Here is a 20061-nt window from a genome sequence, read left to right as displayed (position 1 = left end):
ATACATCTTGGTACTTGTGTGTGAAAAGTCCGTTAGACATCGGTGGACATATGTGGAACAGTCGTGGAGAGCCACAAATTTGTGTATGCATCTCACAAAAATCAAGCCCAATTGCATAAGATTTACGTAACCATTGTGTACGGCATAAACTATGTAGAATACACAAACTTTAATTGAACAGCTACAAAAACCGAATCCACGTAAAGACCCGTCGGCCTCGATGGACATCTGCACACATCGACGAACGACCAACACAGGAAACACATGTAATACGTACATCACACATGTATCACGAATAAAACAATATTTCATATGTGAAAAATGTGCAAAAATGTAGGCTGTGTGACACGCCTTTTTACCGACGTTGTGGGGTTTCAACATGGCAGCTTTTCAAACAATGGTGACTGAATAGATTTTCTTTCGCTGGAGTCAACAGTAAACCCCTTTCAATGGGCCAATCAGTCCAGTTCTCATCTAAAGTTAATGGTACAGAATTCATGAGCCCTTCAATTTGGAAGCTTTGTAAATAAAGTTTTTAAAGAGCGATAACTTGTACCTAGTTTCATGCACCAGGATTAGTGATAAGCTAACATCTATTTTTGCATTCACCAATACTATTTCAGGGATAAACGGAACATTATAGAGCACATAAAACAAACTTCTATGCTAAATATGAACCATATGAGCTATAATACCTTTCTCTTTGCAGCATCCACACATTGATCCACTTAAATGGTCAAAAGTAAAAAAATCCATTCACATAAATAGAAATATGTGGGGGGAAAAAATCAATCTTAATACACAGCCAACACACCATCAACACGTTTTAGGCTTTCAGACTTTTATTCACTTAAGATATAAAGTGTTAAAGCAAGAACAAAACATTTATAATGTCCTTTGGTGGGATTTGAATACACTTTATTAATACGGCATATGTAAACTGATATTCTTTGATGTCAGCACGTTGCCAATACAAAGGAAAAATCCACTGCACAACAAAAAATAATGTGTAAATGAAGCAACGAATGAGAGGAGTTCAAAGAAAAACAGAAACCCAAGCATCTGGAGGTCTTAAATAGATACATTAATGTTTTCTTTTCTTCCATCACAGCTTCTCAGAGATACAAAAAGACTATATGTCTGGGGGTTTTTTTTGTTCTTTTTCCGGTTTGCTGTCAAAAAAAAAAAATTGCAATTACAGCGATGGATTTTCTATGCTCTTCTCGTCTGCTCAGGTGAAAACTATCCTCTGGCCATGATCGAAGGGAGCGAGGTGACTCAAAGGTGGAAAAAAAAAAGAAAAGAAAAGAAGAGAAAGAAAAGCTGGAGGAGGAGGAAGCAGGGGAGGGTCAGGAGCTTCTTACACGTGTGCATCACTAACATCGGACAAAAGAATCTTTCAACCAACAGGGGCTTACAGAGTTCACGAAAGCACAGGTCAGTGCAGGAAGGGAGGGTGACAGAAGAGACACAAAGATTGAGAGGGATTAAAGTGGGCGGGGTTTTGTGTCACAACGTGGCGTTCTGGACGGATTTCCTTCTATCCACAATGCACTGACAGCAAAGAATTCCTCCTGCGTCGTCACCTCTTTCTGTTTTTAGAGACAGTTTTTTTCTTATCTGTCTCAGAGGCCGATTGAGAAAGTTGTTCTTTTTTTTTTTGTTTTAAGTTTTTTTGGGTGTCTTTTTTTTAACGTCAGTCGTCCAGCAAGTTGCAGAAGCATCCCTCAGGGCTCCTGGGCCGCCGTCAGCTCATGGCCTGTGCTGATTGGCTGCAGCTGTTGTTGCCGTGGCGATGCAAAAGGAAGTGAACTAGTCTGTCATCTGGAGTAATTCCTCCTCAAACTGGAAGGAGTTCATGTACCTGGTATGGCTTAGAGGGGGGGTAAGTGTCTGGGTTTGGTGGTAGAGGTGTGTGTGGGACGGGGGGGTCACTTGTTTTTGCACAGTTTAGTCTTTTCAGGCAAATGCTCAGTTTGTCATATTTTTAATTTTTTTCTTTTAGAAGTATATGTTTTTTTTAATTCTATATATTCTTTGAACTTAAATGGAAAGTTTTTGCACCCTGGCACATTCCCGTCATCCTCAGCCTGCGCCAGAGGAGGCCGGCAGCTGAAAAGCTGAGCAGATCACAGTCCAGAGAACTCATGGTGGTGTTATTATTATTTTTTTTAAAGGTTGTTGGTTATTTGAAAGGAGGGGGGGGGGCATAGGAAGGGGTAAGGTGGAGGCGGCATGAGGAGCGTCACTCCCACTAACAGGTCTCTTCAGAGTGCGGCGGGCCAGCAGGGGGCCTCTCTCAGCAGCGCAGAGCCCAGCAGCAGCAGGGTCAGCAAACCACAGGGGGACGGGGGTGTCAGGGGCGGCTGGCCCGACTCCCGGCTTCCGCAGCCCGCTGCCTCCGAGTCGCAGCGGCTCTTTTCACACAGCAGGCCCGAGTACTCTGGGGGGCAGTTGCAGCGGGCATTATTGACGCACACACCCCCATTCTGGCAGCGCAGGAGCTCGTCGTCGCACACCGGGGCTGCAGCAGGAGAAGTGGGGAGAGAGGAGACACAAATAATTGGTTCACTGTAAGTGAGCTTCTACACTTACAGTTGGTTTACAAATATAATCATTTGCCTTAAAGTAAGATCGCACCACATAATTAGACTATGAAGTCATTTCTTAATTTTAAAAAAAAAAAATTTAATCCAATCATGTTAAAGACGAAACAACAGATAAACTCTTGTCAGGATATAAAAATTAAGGAAAAATAATCGTATTCTAAAAAAGTCAGAAATTTTCAAAATTAATTAAAGTTTTTTGTGAAAGTCTCCTTTCTTTTTAGAAAAAATGTCATTACGTGTTAAGGGAGGTAATAACTTCCTGTTTTTATAAACCTCTCACTTCTTGTTTTGTAAAACATTTCACTTTCTTTTTTATTTAAAAACTCCACCCCCTTTTTTTTGTTAAATTGTCACTTCCTGTTTTGTAAAATTTTCACTTCCTTGTTATGTCCAAATTCCCTCCCTACTCCCTAAATACTAAAAAACTGTACAGTGCTGGACTATGTAGTGCCCTGGAATTTTAAAAGCAATTAGGACACCATGCTCAATTTTTTTTCTTTTTTTTTTAAACAGCGAATATGAAATCAGCGATTTCAGGAAGTGAAAATCTCATTGGTGTGAGTGTTTTATGGTGACTAGACTGAATTTCTAGGGGACTCGATTTTGGAATTAGAGGCCATGTCCGAATTCCATCACTACTCACTACATAGTGCACTATAGTGCGTTGGCCATTTTGTAGTGCTGTCCGAATCTGCAATTCCAAAATCCAGTGCCCTAGAAATTTCCCAGAAGTCTTTGCGAAAGACCAGTGTGTATCGCTGCACACTAGATCGGCGAATATATACCACAATGCTTTGCGTTAGGACAATTTTGACCAAAACCATGTATTTCTTTTAATAAACTATCTTCAGAAGACATTGAATTCATAAATGATTGTCCCAAAACGCTCATAATAATTAGATTTTAACTTTGCGAAGTCGCTGACGTCATATCCGCCGTTTAAAAAAATTTAAAAAGTAGTGAGCATGGTGTCTGAATTACTTTTTAAATTCAGGGCACTACATAGTGCTGCACTATATAGTTTTTTAGTAGTTAGGGGTTAGGGTGAGAATTCGGACATAGCCGTAGATTTGGACAGCACTACAAAATGGTGAACGCACTAGTGTGCACTATGTAGGATGAAGGTATTGAATGAATGAAGGAATTTGGACGTAGCTTGTGATTTTTAAAATTCTTTTTTTCTATCTTGTGAGATTCTCCCTGATTAACAACTTTCTACAGACTACGACAGCATAAAAAGAACATCTGGCCAAAAAATTTAAAGGAACATTACTTAAAAAACATATTTATTTAATTTTAGGCTACACTAATCATTCAAAGAACTGGTGTTAAGGAATATTAGTGAAGCCAATATGGCAGGCAAGATATTACGTGTGAAGAAATGTTAATTTTTTTTATAAATCTATGCTAAATTGGTTGCACCACCTCTAGCAGGTGGTTAGATGAACTATTCAGTTGTCCATATTTAGTAACATGGATTTATTAATATTGTCATCAGACCTCACCGAAAAATTAAATATTAATTTTATTACCTATCTACCTTTGAATAAAACAAACACTTATGTTAAAATCTCAAAGATTTAAGTTTGGCATCCCCTAGTGGTGGCTAAAAAATAACAAATTTTAACACAATGTAACCTTCATACAATTTTATTTCATTATTTATTGGCAGGACATGCAGATTAACATGTGATATATGAGAGTAGACAGCTGAGACGAGCTAAAACAACAGCAAACGCATTAAAGGACTGGTTTAGTCATTAACACAAAAAACTTTCCGCTCTTCAATACCTTCACTGTTTTTCCCCGAACACCCCTGACTTTAGACAAACTCAACATCAGGCAAAAATTCGGTGTATATTTAGAGCTGGGGCGCTGAGGCCACACTATTCCCAGCGGAGGCAAGCTGTCAAGCAAGCTGGAGGCAAACAAAGCAGCACGGCACAAACTAATAAACCCACACAGACAAATAAACAGTGATAAACACGGGGCCCACTTCTGTCCGGATCCGTCCTTCATGGGAGAGGAAAACAACGTGGTGAGCACTCGACGGACTCAACGGGACATAAATATCACAAAAAACAAATATAAGGCCTCCTCCTTAATGCGGAGGCTCGGATGCATGCCGCCTCCCGGGGAAGAGCCAAATAGATCTTTGATGGAGTCTTGCTCAGAAACATTACCTGCACGATTCCTATTTCAGAGGTTTTTTTTTGTTGATTTTTTTTTTTTTTTTATAGAAAGATGAGTTTAGCCCTAAAGAGTGACATCACCTGTTTTAACTTATGAAAAAAAAGAAATAGGAAACCTTTTGACTCACTTTAGAAGCTGCTGTCTATAAGGCTTTGTCATGCTTTGGTTTAATTTCATTTTCTTCACTCGTTGAATATAATTTATCCTCCAAAAGAACCCTTCAATGCTTTATTATATTTTTTTAAAGAGGAGCAGTGTCTTTAATTAAACAATGACCTTTCATTTTGCTCATCTTTCACCTCCAGAGGAGATGCTATTGCGTGTTTCTGTTTTCTTCCATGGAAATGCAGGTCATGCGTGCTCACGCTTTCAAAGTAAAAGCGGTCGAAAGGCAACCAGCAGAACAATGATGACACTGTAAATTGATGCTCAATCAACTGTGAGGAGGGAGGCTCTGCTCAACTCATGTAAATAATTCACTTTAGAAATGCATCAACTGTGAGGCATTTAGACTTCAATATTATCAATGAGGCAAAAAAATTATACAATCAGATACATTTTTACCATAAAAGTGACAAAATGCTAACATTTTGTAAAGTTTTCACTTTGATATGTATAGAACCAGTGACATGACATTGGGAGAAAAAAAAATTTGTTCCCACGAAATAATCTTTCGTTCCCACAAGATAATATTCTGATATACATCCATTCAAGTACATCATATCCTGTTGTGTTTGAATGCACCTTAGTTACAGTGACATGCTGATTGGTCGAGATTGCATCATGGGATACGTGTGATGCATGATGGGATACGTAGCATTCAGCCTTTGGATATAAAGTGACTGCTAACAAGTATGTTAATGAAAGACAAGTTACCTCAGCCCGTCTTGAATGCCAGCATGACCAGCAAACGAGCTCCGCGGCCGGGCAAAGCTTGTCATGCGGGCAGATGGCCGGCCAGCAGACCGACAGCCGCTCCGTTATGGGATGTTGTGCTTTAGGATCGAACAGAAATAATAATACATAATATATATAATAATATATGGGGAAGCAGCAAGCTCGGGCATCCTAATTCTCATATCTTTTTTCATTTTCACCGAGATAATAATAAATAGATCCCCTAGTTTGATTCTTGTTTATCTGCTGTAAATTCAAGTATTGCTCACATCCGTGTTTTTAAATGACTTATCACGTGAATTATTATTTCATGGTAACAAATTACTTCATTAGTGGAAACGAAATATTATTTCGTGGGAACAAATTTTTATTTCGTAGGAACAATTTTTTTTTTTTTACTTATGTCAGGTCACGGGCTCCGTAGATTTGTGCAATTATGGAGCTTTATAGTGGAATTGAAATGATAGCAGCATTCCTCCCAACTCAGGGTTATGAATTTGTTATTACTGTATATGTTAAGATTTTTTTTTTTTTTTCGAAGAGCCGTCCCATTAAAAATGAATTAAGGACTGACAAGTTTAGCTGATTTTTTACAAGTTGAATAGCCATCCCCGCAGGTGCAGGGCCCCATCGGCTGCCAATTAGGCTAAGCTTAAAGCCCAGCATAAAACACAGGTATTGATTATTTAAAAACAAGCCTCAGTAACAAGCTGTGGCAGTGATGTAAGGCGGGTAGGATTTACACTGGTGCAGCCTGAAAAGTTTCTCTTAGAAATTCCTTCGGGTGCCTTGCACCTTCTTCTAACTTCACCCCCCCCCCCAACATCAAGTCTCCTGCATTACCACGTGTAAACAGAGCTGGAACTGAGAGTAAATGACAAGATTTGTTGCGTTTGCTTTTGATATGAATGATAATATTTAGAGAGGAAGGCCGATGAGCTAGGTGTGCCTGTGTGGGAGACTAGTGTTTGGAGAGAGATTTAAGTTTTAATTGCATTTTTCAGTCTGCATGCAGATTAGGCCACGGTCATGAGCATAAATTGTGCAGGAGGGAAGGTCAAGACGGAAGGTTTGTGCTTGAATAATGACTTGGAGCTTAAGAAAGTACGACTTCAAACTTTGTGCAGCCAACAGAGACAATGCAAACACTCCTCGAGATTTGGTTTATTGAAACACCGCAGGTTAAGGAACACAAAGGTTTGCTAGTAATATATTACCTTAAAATTGACTAAAGTTTGTATTTTTTGGAACGATGATCAAAAATATTTTCAAAATAAAAGTGAAATGCCGGTTTATCATCCAAATGGCCTCGCTGGACTGAGAAATGGAATAGTGAAAAAAACAGAGGACATTTTGTTTTGGGTTACAGTCATTGTATCTGAGAACTGGACTGAGTAACCCCTCCCCCCTCGCGTTCCAAACAGGAAGTACCCGTTAGTCCCAAGAAGGCTTCTATTGAGATATAAACAGCTATAACTAATTCATTTGTCTTTATTGCAAGTTATTCAAGTTATAAACTGACCAATTAGATGCCTCTGTTAAACGTATGTGGTCTCACGTACAATGTTCGATTCGTTTGGGTGATTTTATGTAGCTCACTTTTTAATTGTATAGGTGTGGACTTCCAACAATCTCACATCTGATTGGGGAGAGTGGTTGCCATAGAAACGTTGACTCAGAACAACCAATCTACTTACTGATGTCCAGCTCAAACTTGGCGGTGACTATATTGACTTCATTTTGTTAAACCCCAGAAGTAAACCGTTTTCTATTGCTGACATCACACTTAGTCCACACTTGGTCCATGTCCAGTCAATGGTTAAAATCTGCAACAAACGTTGCTTATCTTGTAAGGAAATAGCTGATCATTACCCATGAGTAAACCTGTAGCCTACAATTGATTTACGAAACGTTTTCACTTCATTCTTACTTGATAAATGCAGTCTATTTGTCATTTTTGGTGTAACTTGAGCTGAAGAAGTTTCATGATAAATATAAAAGGATTAGTGGTTAGTAGTTTATCCTAAATGGAGGCCTATGGAGTTAGATTCCTTTCATAAATATTTTGCTGTAGTGAAGTGATCACACACTAAAATGGCTTTGGATCTGCCCAAAAAACAAACTGTATTATTTTGTGTTTTTTTCCCCCAGTATCAAATTGTCGTTTGTGTTAAAAAAAAAAAGTTTGAACAAAATTGAGTAAACATTCACAGCGAAAGTGTTTAGCACATTTCCAAAAAAAACATTCAGGCCCTCATGACCGCTCATAAATGAGCATAGATGTTTCTGTTTTTGAATGCATGTATCCTAATCTACATACAACAACTCAAACATAACTTTATTGTTTGACCTATTATCATAATACGCCAGGGCTCTAGTCTAGGCCCACTGTTCCTAATAGCATTTAGTATTTATTTGTAAAGTGGTAATGATCTACAAATGTTACAATGTAATGTTTATGCAGATGACACTGTGTTAATTTGCTTTCTTTTGTTCACAGATTAGCTGCTAATGAAGTTTCTGAATTATGTAATTGCTAAATTTGCTAAACAGCTTAAAAATGCAAACAAAGCTAAGACGTTTGTGAGAAATTAGGATTCACATCTATTCTGTCCTCACAGACCAACATCTAATCTTGTAGTTGAACAATTAGTCACTTTAAAATACTTTAAAATACAGATTAATTTATACTTTTGAGTGCCTCATAGTTCTGTGTGTCTTTTGACACAATTTCCAAAATAGACCATTCATTGACAGTGTACAGTATGATCTGGTGCAGTCTACAGGGTGGAAATATGTATCATTATCAGCATCATTATTTTTTAATGTCTATTTGTGGATTGTGACAGTTGATTGTTGTTGTGGATTGTGACAGTTGATTGTTCCTCACTACCAAAAAACATTTCAATTGCATTGTTGTTGTAGTATTCGCCACTACAGAGTGTGTTTGGATCTTTTTATGTCTAACCTACAGTTTGAATCCATTTATCCATCTGGATGGTAGACGTGTTCTGCTCATAATTTGACTCCAGGCAGTTTGCGGTCTCTCAGAGTCCTGTGCACCTTCAAAGTTTGCTCAGTCATGGAGGAGACATATTGGGTCCAGAAGTTAAACTCTTGATATGAAAAATATTTAAATATTCATAGATTGTGAATATTTCAGTGAGGGATTGGGTGGGGATGCTACGCCTGTTTGCCCCTAAAAGAATTGTTGGGCGTTTTAGACCTATCAGCTGAAATTAATTGTTTGTTTTCTTATTTTTTCGGGTTCTACAAGCCTTTTTTGTCTATTATTGCCAAATAAGAGCTTTTTTTTTTCTATTATGTGCAAATTGATTTTCTGTCCTCAACCTGCCAAGCATACGCTTCAGAATCTGCACCTGCATTTTCTCTTCAGAGGACGTGGGATTCGAGCCATGCCCTTCACGCGTCTTTTTGTGTACAGTAAAAACAGATGTGTATATTGACAGCGTTTGTCGAAGCTCCACGCGCTGAATACATTAGCGCGCGACGAGACGTTGCAGTCCAAAAAAACTGTGAATTTTAATGACGATCCATCTGTGTCAGGATCTGTGAGAAAAAAACTCTTCGCACTTTTTACATTGCATTTCAAATCATAAATATCCAAGTATTTATGCTTTAAACACAGCTGTAGGTCATGCATTTCCCTGCAAAAAGAAAACAGAAGCAATCTTTGTAATTATTTTTGTTCATTTCTACGTAAAGTCTAAACTACTTTAAATGAAAAGACAGAAGACTACACGAACCTAACTGTTTAAATCAGATAATTTTTTGCACATATGCAATAAATATTTCTCCATTCTAACATTTTACAAGTTTCAAAACTGCTTTGGTTTATTTAGCCAGTTGGTTTTGTTAGATGACCAAGATGTGGCCTTTTTTGCATGAAACAGCTCTTTCTCTGGACCTTTCCATCTGACGAACAGCATTAACGTACTTCTTATTGAACCTATATTTCAAGTTCTGCGATTAATATTTATAAGACAGAGGAAAACTCTCTTCACTGGAATAAAATATGGAGCCCCCGTTGGATACATCTGAAAAACCACCATCGTATGTCCCGTATAAATAAGTTTGGTGCCCGGAGCGTGATCGTGATTAAAGCTTCTTGGTTAAAATAGGATTTAGACAAATAGTTCAAATTAGTTCAAATAGGATTTTTTGGAGGTGTTCAAATCCCTTTGTGTGCAAAAAACAGTTGAATGTAGATAAAACTGAGGCTATGTTCGAATTCTCTCACTACTCCCTAACCCCTGAAATACCATATAGTGTGGCCTTGTGCCCTCAATTTTAACGTCATTCGAGTGAATGCCAACTATTTTTCCTTTTCATCCTTTAAAATTGGAGCTTTACTCTTTACCATTTACGCAATTAACGTAATTTCATCGAATTCAACGGAAGCTGCCTTGAGCTGATATGCAACACTTTACAGTAGTGGCGTGTTTGCGCAAACGACGCAAATCAGCTAAATTCTAACGCAGAGAAAAGCGGCACTTTTCTAGCGTAAAGTTGGTGACATATTCAGTGTTAAAGGCAATGGCAAAGTGTTAATGGCAAAGACGACGTCACAAATTTAAAAAGTAACAAAAACCTAATAAACCAACACGTGCGTGCCCCAACTCGTCATATATCGACGAATGGGTATAGAGTACCCCCCCCCCCCTGCTTTGGGTGAGCCCAACTCATGTTTTTGAGGTCCTTAAAATAAGAGATCCCCAAACGCTGGTGATGGATTCACGATTTTAACTGTAAAAATAATTTTACTTTCATTTAATGTTTTATTAAATTAAAAAAAAGAAGGGTAGTTCAGTGAAAGCAACGCATCGAGTGCTGCTTTCAGACTAAGAGGGGGAAAAAAATACTTTTCATGTTATTTTATTTTTATTATTAATAATAATTTAAAAGGCTGAAGTCAGAATTTGTGAAACTTTACCAAATGAATTAAATTGAAGCAGGTAGCACGTTAAAAGGGAGACGGTTTAGCTCGTGCTGGTTTGCGGCGCCTTCCGTCCGTGAAACCAGGGTTCGACTCCGGGCTGCTCCCTGTTCCCTTCTCTACCTCTGTGCCGGTTCCAAGCCCGGTTTGAGAAGGTTGCGTCAGGAAGGGCATCCGGCGTAAAACATTGCCAAATTCACCATGCGACTTGTTCGCTGTGGCGACCCCTGATGGGAGAAGCCGAAAGAGGAAGAGGTAGCACGTTAAAAAATGACGAGTTATGTAACGCGGGATGTCCCTATCAAAATGTGTTGGTTTTTTAGGTTAGCATAATGGGGGACATCATCTTTGCTATTTAACCATTTAACACCGGAAATGTCACTTACTTTACGTTCGAAAAGTGTGGCATATTGGTGCCGCTTTTTAAACAATATTAATAAGACGTTCATTGCGTAAACACGTCACTAATGTAAAGTGTTGCATATCAGCGCAAAGCTTCCGTTGATTCTGTTGAAAATACGTTAATTGCATAAACAGTTGAAGAGCTGCGATAGTCGAATAAACGTCAACACCGGTGCTAAATCCAATGTAAATATTATTTATATAGCCACTGTCCTTGTAATGATGACATTTTGGATAATTTGTAAAAAAAGAAAGAATAGAAGTACCTTTTTTTCTAACAACATGTCATTGAAACGCAATGCATTGTGGTCTATCTTTGTTAATGTAGTGAACATTGATGCCTACTGGTTTTTTGCAGAGACTTCTGGGAAATTTGCAGGGCACTGAAGTTTTGAATTGTAGATTCGGACACCTCAATGACATGGTAGATGCCCAATGTAGTGCACTGACCAGGGAGTAGCGACAGAATTCTGGCCCGGCCTGAGTTTATATTTAGCAAGGATTGGCTGAAAGAGCGAGGAATGAGTTGGCCTGGACAACGACCAGCATTCTCCGTTAACATTGTTGGTGTTGGACTCTGCGGGCGTGTTGTGTTCTGGCGCCGACGATCACAGGCAGCTTGTCAATATTGACTCAGCTGTTGTGTTGCTGGGCTGCGACACGCCTGGATAATTGAGTTAGTGAGCGGCATGCATCCCGCCATGCCGTAGCTTCTTCTCCGTTTGCGGGTCAACTTGACGGTGGGACGGCGCAAACACGGCCACAGCGAGTAGAGGGAGAGGGGTGGTGCAGGTCTGGAACTCAGGCAGGGGTGGGCAATGCGCAGCGATTAGGGTTTCCTGCGTCTGTTAAAGGCTAGGGTAGGGCACAAGCGAAAGCTCGGGAGGGGTCCAACAGTGACAAGAACACAGCGGAGGAAGACAGAGCTGAGGGTAGAGGGGTTTGGGGGTGGGGGGCAGCTGCACAGGAACGGTTCTACTTACATTTGCAGCCATTGTCCCACAAATAGCCGGGTAGACACTCCTGACACTTGGGCCCTGTAGTGCCCTCCTTACATATACAAAATCCTGTGCCATTACAGTGATCTCTGACTGAGCCAAAGGGATTACAATTACACTCTGGAAAAACAAGACACACAAACACAGGCTGGAGAACAGGGTTGTGCTTCGACTTCCCGCCGCATTGGCGGTTAACTCTGACAGCTCGAGTCCTTGAGCTCAAACTGCGTCAAGATTAGACGTACTCGATAGAAAAAGTTACCTAAAAGGCTCAAAGAAATGAGTTTGAGGGTGGAGTGGTGGGGAAAAAAAGGGGAATGGTTGAACATTGATATTTAACAGATTTGCTGTTGTACATCATCACATCGTGCAATGAGCAAATATGCAAAGCAAGATCTGTGGCGCTGATTTCAGATGGACTGCAAACATGCTTTCAGAAAATCAATCACACAGACATGATGGACAGAGAAAAGAGAAGACACGACTTGTGAAAACAAAGGTCTGACACATAAAGAAATGAGAGACAAGCACACTTAAATGAGCCTTCTTCTACATTTTTATTTTATTTTAGACTTATTTGCATATTTTTAAAATGGTTTTTATCATTTCTAAAATTAAATATCTGTATGTAGATTACTACACTGGTGTGCTACGCCTAATTGACCTACCAGCTCTCCAGTCACCAAAACACTTTGCAGTCAAAATGACTCCTGATCTGACAGCTCCTGACCAACAGATTGCACCTTGTGTGGCTGCGGCTGCACCCCGGCTACATCCAGGGGTCAGGCCAGAGGAAAGAGGTGATGGCATGTGGACAAACTGGAGGGGAGGAGTGGGGGGCGTGGGTGAGGTCAGCCTAACACTCAGTAATGCCTCTGTGGCTCCTAATGCTAACTGACGCGTTTCAGCTGTTGCTCCTGAGGCCCCTTCATGTATATGACATATGCACTTGCCTGGCACCTCTCAGTGGCGGTGTGACTTCCCTGAAACATTTCTCTCAGAAGCCTTGTTGCCTGTCAGATTTGCCCCCCTGGACTCACAAATGTGGCTGACACTGAGCGCTGTGAATTCACACCACATATAGTAGCTAAAGATTTCAATAGCCAGCTGTTTCTCTGGGAGCTGTGCTAGCTGGAATAAACAAAATAGATGATGCTGTTTATGAATGCCTGCACACAAGTCAAGAGCAAAACAACACAAACAGGTAAATATAGAAGCTTTTCAATAAAATATAGCTGCAATTTCGTTATTTGTGTACTTTAATTTGATATTTTATGTCAATAAAAAAATGAACAGAGCTTTAGTAAAGTCATTTAAATTAGTTCATATTTTATTTCGATTTAATTTAAATTTTTTACAATTTTATTATTTTTTCACCAAAATGTCAGAGGTTGTGTCCAATTCCTTCGCTACATTATGCCCTACACAATGAGTTGGCCATTTTGTGGTGCTGTCCAAATCCACAATTCCAAAATTCAGAGCCCTGGAAATTTCCCAGATGTCTCTGCGAAAAAACCACTGAGCATCGATCCTCACTAGATTGGCGAATATAGACCACAATGCATTGCATTTCCAAATTCCTTTTAAAATTCAGATAACTCCCTATATACTATATATATATATATATATATATATATATATATATATATATATATATATATATACTATTTTTTTTAACGCCCCTCACACCCGTCCGTGGGTGTATGTATACACGGACATATATATACTTTAATATGCGACATTTGCTTGAATTAGACATTTGTTCTTAATGTATGAATGTTCATATCTAGTCACCAAAACCCTTTTTTTTAATTGAACCTCTGAAATTATTTATATATATATAAAATCTTTAACTGTACGGGTTTGAACAACTAAACTATTTTCTACCAAGATAGCTGAATTTCCCCCCGAAAAAAAAACAATAAAAATTGTAAAAAAAAAAAATCAAAAATGAACCAAGAATATGAAATCAGCGAAATATGTACCATTTGACAACATTAAAGATGAAAATGTGCAAGTAGGATAGCTTGGTCAAAAAATTTACTGTAAGTCATGTCACACAGCCACTACATATAAATTGGTCACACGTAAATATACATGAAAAAAGTTAGAAAAGTTGTGGTCTGAATGTGAAAATTTCCCAAATGTGTCACAAATGAACCACGTTAAAACCCTGGAAGAAGTACGAATATACCACGCAAAGAACACATAAATCAACGTAGAACATGTGTGTATATTCTGTTCTATATATTGACTTTATTACTGATTCATGCATCAATTACGTAATTCTCATGTGCTATAAGCGACATATACGCGATTTAAAAGTTAAACATCGGTTTTACATGCATTTAAAGTCTGTCAGACATACGTGGATTGGTTGCGGAAAGCCACAAATTTGTATGAAAAACTAGCTAAAATCACTTACAACTTTGTAAGGGTTACGTAATCATTGTGTATAAACTACGTAAAATTGACATAAACTGCGTACTTCTTATCTGACCAATAATTTTGAACAGCTCTAAACTGAAATTCATGTAAAGACCCGTTGGTCAAAACCCTTGATGGAAATCTGCGCATATCAAGGAATGATGAACTAAGGAAACACTTACAAATTATGTATAATAACACATGTTTCACGAAAGACATAAACTTCATATGTGGAAAATGCTCAAAAAATACGGGGCAGTTGTGTGACACGGCCTTAAAATTCATGAAGGACTGCAGAACTAGCACCCTTAAACTAGCACATTAGCATTATTATTGTTTGTGAAACAAAGAACTTAATAAACGTTAGCTAGGGGGAATTAAACATTAGCTTAATGTTAAATTGAATGTTAATTTGTCATTTTGTTTTTTATTTTAATATTTTAAATTTCCTTTTATTTTGTTAAAAAGTTATTTTGCTTGTCTTATTCTATTTTATTCTGTTATTTGAAGTCAGATTCCCCGTTTAGACTGGAGTTTGAAGAGAAACAAAATTTCAATTTCTATGTATGCGAAAATATTATAGAGATTGACAATAAAGTTTACTTTGACTTTGGACTTTATTTCAAACCGCAAATCTATAAAATGCACGAGGCGAACAAATCAATGTATTCTGGGTGGTTTTAAATATGATCATTTCTGTTCACTGTAAAATTATTTTATCTTTTTAAAAATCTTTTTTAACGTTAGTTATCTTTCATTGTTTTTTATTTTATTCTTAGACTTCAATTTATTAAATTCTCCAAAATTTGTTGCATTTATCAACACCTTTTCCAGTTCTATTCTTTTGTTGTTTAGTATCAGAATATTTTTTTCCTGGTAGGCTTTTTTTCTACATTTGGTGTTTAGCAGTGTTGTTTAGTTTACAACTATTAAAGTTATTAGCTTACTTGAAGATGCAAGCTAGCTAGCTGGTAGACATATTAAGAGCTAAAAAAGAAAAATCGTTTTTTTTGTTTTATACTAGCAAAAGCTAGTATAAAGCTGTTTTATACTAGCAAAAGCTAGTATAAAACAGAAGCTAGCATTTAGATTTTTGGCATTTAATTTTTGGCATTTAATATTTTTTATGTGAATCATTTCGCACAGCTGCCTGGGACACAGAAAGAGACACTCAGAAACATCTAGAAAGGGCAGTGTATGGAAAATGTGGTTGCAAAACATGACATTCCTCAAAAGGACAAGGGGTGTGGTGAGGAAAATGTGACAGGGGGTGGCAAGTGAAGTGGGGGGGACTAACCTATGCACACATTTTCATCGTCCAGTTCTGCTGAGACATTGCGGTAGTAGCCCATCTTGCAAAGATGGCAGTGCTGGCCTCTAGTGTTGTGCTTACAGCTCACGCAAATGACGGTGTTTAGCACCTCGATGTAGCTGCATCGGTTGGAATGGCCGAAGCACTCGCAGTCTTGCAAAGAGAGAGGAAATGTGAATGGAGGAGGAAGAAGGAAGGTAGGAAGGAGGAAGAAGAAGGAGGCGCAGGAGTGATGTCAGTGTTGCAAATGTCACAGCGAGGGGTTACCAAAAGTTTGAGTGAGGCGCTATGGCATGCAAGGTTTTAAAAATGGCGATGCTGCATGGTGGAGGGGATGCTGGTAGGGTTGGTTATGATTAGTCTGACAAAGGCACAGTCCGAGTTAAATACAGACATCACAAACAAAAAAGAGCGCATTGTTAGTAGGATTTAGAGAGCTCACATCACTTTAAACACACCACAACATGAAGCAAGAAAAGCTTCAACAAGATCACAGTAAAAGCACCACAAAAAGAACAAGAATGAAATGGGTCCTAACAGCAACCTGATGATGGGGGAACTTTAAATTTAGGGTTTGTACTTTAATAAACACAATCAGCATTTTGAAAGCTCAAGAAACAATAAATGAATTAAAACAAGCTAATATTTTCTGTAGTGATGAGCCAAACCTAATTAGGAACAAGGAACTGCACTGCCTGCGATGCTCAGCAGTGGTGCTGCCCAAAGGCAGAACTATCAGTACACCCGTAGCCGCAGTTCGGCGGTCACCATGCAAGCCTGCCACATATAGTGACCACTGGCACCATGTGTCACGGCGCAGACAGATGTGACCCTTAAGCCCCGTTGGCAGCCAAGCCGAGTGACAGCACACTCAAGGATCCAGAATAGGGCGGCTACCAGATGGGGCTTTTGTCCCAGGGATTTCTGCTGTTAAGAACCCTCTATTGAGGTCAGCTCTCTCTGTTCATCCACAATCAACCTGACAAGGATGGGAAAGAACGGACATGAAACGTCCACTCCACTCTGCCTTCCACCGGCATCGGCACGTTCCACCAAAGCCACACTGGAACAAACGCGTGCTCTCACAAGACAAATAAATGGCTCCTTTCCACAAATAGGCTACGGCCATAAATCATGCACGCATGGGGAATAAAAACGTCTCATGAACATTGTTCCCCAAAAATAGTCATAGCCAAAACAACCGCTTTGTTTGCACAGACACAGAAATGATTCCACGGGCCGTTTACGGGGTTTGGAAATGATCCAATTGAAGAGTGGGACTTTAATGTGCCCTCTGCAGTGAAAGCCATCAGATCTGAAGATTGAGATAAAGGGAGCCTCAGTGCTGTTGGGGGTGGCAGAGGTTAGGTGTGTGTGTGTAGGGGGGGGGGGGGGGGGGGATTACAGGTAAACAAAAACAATAGTTTATAAAGGGAGACTCAGGTGGCGTCTGGGGGGGAGAAATAAAAGAATTTCGGAGCTCCTACCTCGCTTGCTGTTTGCAACGTAGACAGAAGGGGCAGTGGAGAATGCTATTTGAGGCGCGACTGGACAAATTAAAAGAAGAAAAAAAACAAATGAATAAAAAAAACATGATATTGCAATCAAATATAACATGTGATGATAAAGAAATAAAGAAGCACCATGTTCTTAAAGATCTATCTAAAAGAAACTTTAGATAATGATGAATGATGGAAAAAAAGAACATTGCTAGAGGCTTAGTCACATGCACCCACTTGGGGGTTGACCCGTACATGTGCCCTGGGCTTTTGGGTTTTCCAGGCTTGTGGAGGGTTGTAGAGGGGAGTGGCTGCATCATAAAATGAGCGTAGGTGTCTTGAGGCTCATATGACCACCTTAAGGAATGCCATGAGAATGGAACATACCATTGTCGTGTATTGTGAGGCAAGTGCATCAAGAATTATTTGTAAGGATAATGTAAGTGACACACCCTTGTGACATATAGATGATTCTGTCACATATGGTGCCTTTATGCCACACTCTAGTTGTTAGTAAGGTGCGAGTACTGGCCCCTTACTGATGTTTGAGATTGTTGAACGCACAGTGTTTGCAGGTGATGCATAAGTGTCTGTCGGACGCTCGTCCACACAATCTACAAGTTCTAATGTTCTCATTTCTAGCAGTCACAGTACACCACAAAGCGTACCCACTTGACCCATGAACAGAAGTACAGGATGTAGAGGCAATCAAAAAATAAACAAATCCGAACGACACTTTTTCGACTAAACTTCTTCCCCCTAAAGTTAACCCTACGTGTTGCATAAGTATTCACTAGGACCACAGCATGCCCATTGAAAAAAAATACTAATAAACATTTTAACTCTAAAGGCTCACCAAGTGGTCTACGACTTTGCTGGTTTGTTCAAGCCACCCATGTGTACAGGTGTATCAGTTTGTCAATTTTTCGCCTGCAGACAGCTTGTATCTATTCGTAAGGACAGTTGTGACTAAGACTTAAGTGAAGCTGGCTATTCATACCAGCAACAGCTACAAATGTCAGATATTATGGTTTAACAGTATAGTTCAGAATCGTCAGCATAGAATGCAATCCTTGATCTACTATTGTCCACTTTATGAAAAGTACGTTTTACCCCTACATATATGTTCAAGGTGCATTGAAACGGCCCCTACCAATGAAAGTTTTTGGTCAACTTGTTTAATCCTGTTATGGGCTTTTGCATTCAAAACTCACACTTTCACATGAATCTACATACATTTCTATCACTGTTTTCGGCCTGTATGTAAAAAATACAGCCATTGAACATGGATTGCAAGTTAAACCAGGTCAAACCCTGACAAGATGGGGGACTTGTATTTGGTAGTGACATATTGATGACGCCCCCTTTTAATTAACGTAAGTGTCAACCATATGATAACTGATCATGGAGGAGAAATTAATAATTGCGGTTTTTGCCCGGTGAAATTATATTGTATGATATGTATCGGTAATAGAGCTGTGAAAGAACAAACCTGGAGCAAGATTCAGGATATTTGACATTTCACACTAAGCCTCTTCCAACAGGTTACCCCAACCTGTGCTATTCCAACTTGTGCTATTTATAAGTTTTAAAGATTCTCTACTTGTGATGGATGGAGATAATGTTGGCATGATGGATTCAGCTCAGATAAGGTCCACATCTCCTGCCTTTCACTAAATCAAGGGATCTCCATACAAGCTGCAATGAAAATAGCATGTACGCATGCACAGATCCAGTGTTGGACAGCACAAGGTGCCACACTGCGCCGTGTCAGGGCAGCAGTAAACACCCAAACCTAAAGGACGTCATCAAAAGCTGGAAAAACAAAGACGAATCCGAAAGTATTTGGCTACCAAGGAGCCAGTTTGTGGTCAGGGTACAAACACCTGAGGTAGATCTGCGGCAAAAATAAACAGACAGCTGTTGCGTATTATTAGATGCCTACCTTCTTTTCGGTTAATGACACCTAGGGACGAGGCATTCGGCCGAACTGCGTGCAATTGAAAGAAATCAGGGGTTATTCACTTGTGCTTGTGAGATGCACTTAACAGCCTAAAGGAGAGGGGGGGGTAGACTACAGTGGTCGTTGACACAGACATCTGAAGAGACAAACATGTCTGGCATGACTCGGATCGGTCAAAAATAAAAAATATAAAACACAATCGGGGAACAGCAAATACAATGGGGAGGGGCTGACATGAACGAGCAAAGAAAATGCATCCAAAGACCCCCTAGAAGGACATCAAGGAGACATTGTATGTAATTTGCTTGACGCCCATGGACTTGTAGTGTTGGGTGTGTGGAGTAGTGGACAACCTACAAACAACCCCCCCTCAAAAAAAAAATCCCCATAAAACACTAAAACTTTATATTTCAGTCATGACTTATGCTAGAGAGTGGAAACTATGTATAGTAAATGAAGGCGTTAAGGGGTATTTTGTTTAATTCATCACATTGACTATGTAATCAATATCTAATTACAGTCTATTTCTGGTGGAGGAATAACAATGAATAAATAATGGCAGGTGTTGGTACTTGGAATGACAGACTGCTGTGGGTAGCATAACCTCATAATTACATACAAGTCCGTATTTCCGTGTCAGGGAAATACTTTGCGGTTGGAAATGGAGAGCGCTGGGCCAAAAACCGGGGTTGGGGGGGCACATACAGATGAAATTCTTCCTTATGGCCCACCATCTCATCACTTGATCTTTGTGTCCTTTTGCTATCGACTCCATGAATCATGCAATCCCGGCCAGTTAGCATT

At 39.4% G+C, this 20061-nt stretch overlaps 1 protein-coding gene across 17 annotated transcripts in view; it reads right to left on the bottom strand.

Moving 5' to 3' along the window:
• Positions 1-824: 824 nt before the first annotated feature.
• ntng1a (netrin g1a) overlaps positions 825-20061 on the bottom strand; it is a 159229-nt gene continuing 139992 nt past the window's right edge. For 4 of the 17 annotated variants that reach the window (XM_078938770.1, XM_078938769.1, XM_078938768.1 and 1 more), the window contains 5 exons: positions 19240-19284; positions 17283-17342; positions 15781-15948; positions 12042-12176; positions 825-2524 (listed from right to left, as the gene is read on the bottom strand). In XM_078938770.1, the coding sequence (XP_078794896.1) occupies positions 2268-2524; positions 12042-12176; positions 15781-15948; positions 17283-17342; positions 19240-19284 (665 nt within the window). In that variant the 3' untranslated portion in view covers positions 825-2267. The remainder of the gene's footprint in view (positions 2525-12041; positions 12177-15780; positions 15949-17282; positions 17343-19239; positions 19285-20061) is intronic. The other 13 variants (XM_078938777.1, XM_023950095.2, XM_078938779.1 and 10 more) reach the window with 11 other exon arrangements.

This window comes from Oryzias latipes, chromosome 20 (assembly GCF_053564925.1).
Source record: "Oryzias latipes strain Hd-rR chromosome 20, Olatipes_Hd-rR_3.1".
Classification (NCBI taxonomy): Eukaryota; Metazoa; Chordata; class Actinopteri; order Beloniformes; family Adrianichthyidae; genus Oryzias; species Oryzias latipes.
This window is presented reverse-complemented; position numbering and strand designations above follow the sequence as displayed.